General features: G+C 44.2%; 1 protein-coding gene across 1 annotated transcript in view; it reads right to left on the reverse strand.

Annotated features, from left to right (window-relative positions):
* Positions 1–685: 685 nt before the first annotated feature.
* The window catches only part of hectd2 (HECT domain containing E3 ubiquitin protein ligase 2), a 58,365-nt gene continuing 55,586 nt past the window's right edge, over positions 686–3,464 (reverse strand). The window contains exon 20 of the mRNA XM_015371808.1: positions 686–1,174. Coding sequence (XP_015227294.1) covers positions 1,054–1,174 — 121 coding nt within the window. The 3' untranslated portion in view covers positions 686–1,053. The remainder of the gene's footprint in view (positions 1,175–3,464) is intronic.

The raw sequence follows: 3,464 nt of genomic DNA on the forward strand, positions 1-3,464 counted from the left end.
CCATTTTGAAATCAAAATTAGTGGTAAACCAATGAGCATGGTGGCAACAATTTCTTTGACAATTAAGATCAACTTTACAACTTCATCCATATTTGATCAGCTACACGGATTATAATCAAACAATACTTGGTGGCCATTTTTCAGTCATGAACACGGACGTTTTAAGCCGGGCATACACTGCACGATTGTTTGCCCAATTCGGGCCAATTCTCCAGTCGTGCACAAATTTTTCAATCAGGCTGACAATCAGCTTGAGCGTCGGGTCGCACGGCGGAGAACATTATAAGCGGTGAACTTTTAAACCCTGCGGGTTTGAGCTGTAGCTGCGTGCGATTGAAAATAATCGCAGTGTAAATGCCCGGCTTTAGAGATTTGTGTCCACCAGCAAGTCTTTTTCTTCTGCAAAAATAAATATGACTTGATGAGGCTCCACTGGTTTTGCCCATTGATGACTGGATTTTTATCAAGTCCTATGAGGCTTCAAGAGATCTTTGCAATATGCTAAAAATATAGCTGAAGATTGATGTAAATTTAGTTAATCAGATAATAGAATTTGGTTTTTGAAGGATTCAGGCTCCAAATATGTGCAAAGCATTTCAACCACTGGACTAAAACAGGAGGTTCTATTAAACAAACAGCCAACTAACAATAACAGATTTCTACTTTTTAAGGAACTCTGTGTTTGCCAAACTGTTTTTTTTCTGTCAAAAGAGCGCCGTCTTTAGCTAAAGAGCCTCTTGACTGAGTTCTGCAATAAGAACCTAAACATATATTCTGCTTGTAGGTTTTGCACAGTGTTGCAGATTCATCTTTATTTGGTTTCCTTCTATCAGGATTGTTTATAACCAGAACCAACTGATAGAGAGTGCAAATGAATGGGTTAACAGAGCTGTTCTTCAGCTGTCGTTGAGCTAAAGCTCGGGTCTTATCTGCCTATCAGAAGATAAAAGCAACAGTTGATTCAACCACTTAATTCCTCTGCAGTTTGATCCCAGATATTCAGGGCAGAGGCGACGTAAACAGTGTCTGTTGGCGTTTTTGCTTGCAGACTGATCACTCCAGGCCGAAGCCTTCGGCGTTGGAGATGGCGATGGTGAGTTTGTGTTTCAGCTCTTTCCGGGTTCGATACGGAGGCAGACAGATCTGGTTGAAGCAGGTGTGAGAGATCGGCAGCCTGAGTGGACACAAAAGAAGAAATCTAATGTTAACGAGCAACATCTCATCACGTCAAATGGTTGGAAACCCTGAAGAGAATAAAGACTAACTGATGTTGAATCATACAAAAGTAAAATAATAGAGCTGATGAGGAGAATATACAAAGACCCTGGGATAGGTGTAAAGGCTTCTGTAGAAGAACTGATTGACAGTACAGTCGCCTCCAATGGAAGCCTGATTATGGAGGCCATACCCTGGACGCCTGAAGCTGCTGGAGCAGAAGTTTCCCTCCAGTCAATAGACAGTTTTGCAGTTTCGTCGCAAAACCCCAATTGGGGCTGTTACCTTTGGTTCTTGGGTTTGGTATGAGGAAGTGGTTCAGACAGGCCAAAGAGCAGCTCTGCAGGGGAGCTGCAGCTGATGGCAGCAATTATAGTCAATCAGAGCGGTTTTACTGGGAATGCTGTGGGATGGTCCTGAAGCTTCCCAGACACGCTGGCCAACCAATGCAGTGGATGGATGGATGGATGAATGTTAGATGGATGCTAAAAATGTTCTTGAATTGAGAGACTGTAGGTCAACAATCTTTCTCCTGAAACAATGTAACTACATGCTGTTTTCTGACCTGCTCCACTAATGTAAAAGAAATTTCCTCACTTTAACCTTTTCCCCAGATTGATCCATTGATTGGACCGGCAGCGTGAATGTGGCCTTAATCCCTTCTGGCCTGTTTATGCCTCAGCGTAGCTAGAGAGGAGGGAAACATCCTGAAGAGATGTCTGGTTTGCCATCTTCCAGCTCCCTCTGAGACCAAGGCTTAAATAAGCAGACCAGAATAGCTCAACGTTTGAGATTTAAAGATGAACCCTAACCTAACCCAAGCAACCCGAATCCAAACTATTTAGCAGTCAAAGCAACCCAGAGCAAACTAAAGATGTAGATTAGAAAGGCTTAGGAGGGAAAAGAACAGGAAAAGGCTGAAAATCCAAGGAACCATGAAGGAGGCATGTTAATGAAGATCAGCAGATTCATGGCAGCATATTCTGGCTAATGGGCTCGCTCTGTTTTTCTATACCTCTGAGACAAAGACCTTCAGTCTGTAAACAAATCTACACTAGACCCTCCCCCCACCCAACTACTGGGTATAAGTTCTGTGGTAGCTAAGCTGATAAATGCATCAGGTTCATGAGAGCAGGTGGATGGCTTTTAAATTTAACAAAAATGAACCAAACAGTTGTTAGATTAAAGGTTGATATACGACTTAAATGATGTTCTAAGATAGCGCATGTTTGAAGAAATGAAAGCACAGGAAATTAGCAGGAACTAACAAGTGTTTGACACGGTGGTGGAGGGCTGATGATCTGGGCTTGGTTTATGGCTACAGGACCTAAACGTAAAAATAAATAAATGTGTTCCTGCTTTAGGCAACAACAATAAGAGGGAAAGAGTTTCAGGAGGGTTTGATAGTGAGGATGAGGAAGGCTTAGGAGGAAAACATCACGGGATGTGGAGGCAGGGGGGTGAGTGGGTCCAAGGCCGCCCACTTTGGACTTGAACTCAGTGAACGTAGTTTTCTTTACATTTGACACAATGGCCTCGGCCCATCCCCCCTCCGCTTCCCAAACACAGCCCACTCCACTGGCCTCCATTCTGGGATCCTGTTATCTGGGAGCCCCCTGAGAGCCTGGCTCATACATGTTTGTGTGTTTTCGTTGGTGGTGGTGGAGAGATTCAGGCCATACATCCGTAGAAACATGATGGAGTTGCTCTGAAATGACCCGCCCTGCTATGTTATGGAGCTCTGTTCACCATGTGTGGTGAACGTGTGTGAAAAGAGAGAGCTGTTGTTGGTCGGAGCAGCGTGGTTCCTCTCACACAAACACACCCACCCATGCCGTTAACTCCCACCCTGACATTGGTTGTTTCTGACACCGTCACACAGCTGAGAATATAGCTCCAACCCGGGGCCCCCGTCCATTCACTGTGCTTCGATTCAGTGGAAAGTTTTTAGCATGGGAAATAGCCTGGCCTAATGCCACACAGGAAAATGCAACAAACACTTTTACAGTCTGGAATCCTTACATCCGCAGCACTAAAAGTGACCAAGGTCAGAATTTAATTACACAATGAAAAAGGTGCATTGAGGTTTTGTTATGGAGGAGGTTAAAGGCTCTAAGGCTACATTCTGACTGGTTGGATGGATGGATGGATGGATGGATAGATGGATGGATGGATGGATGGATGGTTGGATGGTTGGATGGATGGATGGATGGATGGATAGATGGATGGATGGATGGATGGATGGTTGG

Source organism: Cyprinodon variegatus, unplaced genomic scaffold (genome assembly GCF_000732505.1).
Source record: "Cyprinodon variegatus isolate N-32 unplaced genomic scaffold, C_variegatus-1.0 Scaffold65, whole genome shotgun sequence".
NCBI classification, from domain to species: Eukaryota; Metazoa; Chordata; class Actinopteri; order Cyprinodontiformes; family Cyprinodontidae; genus Cyprinodon; species Cyprinodon variegatus.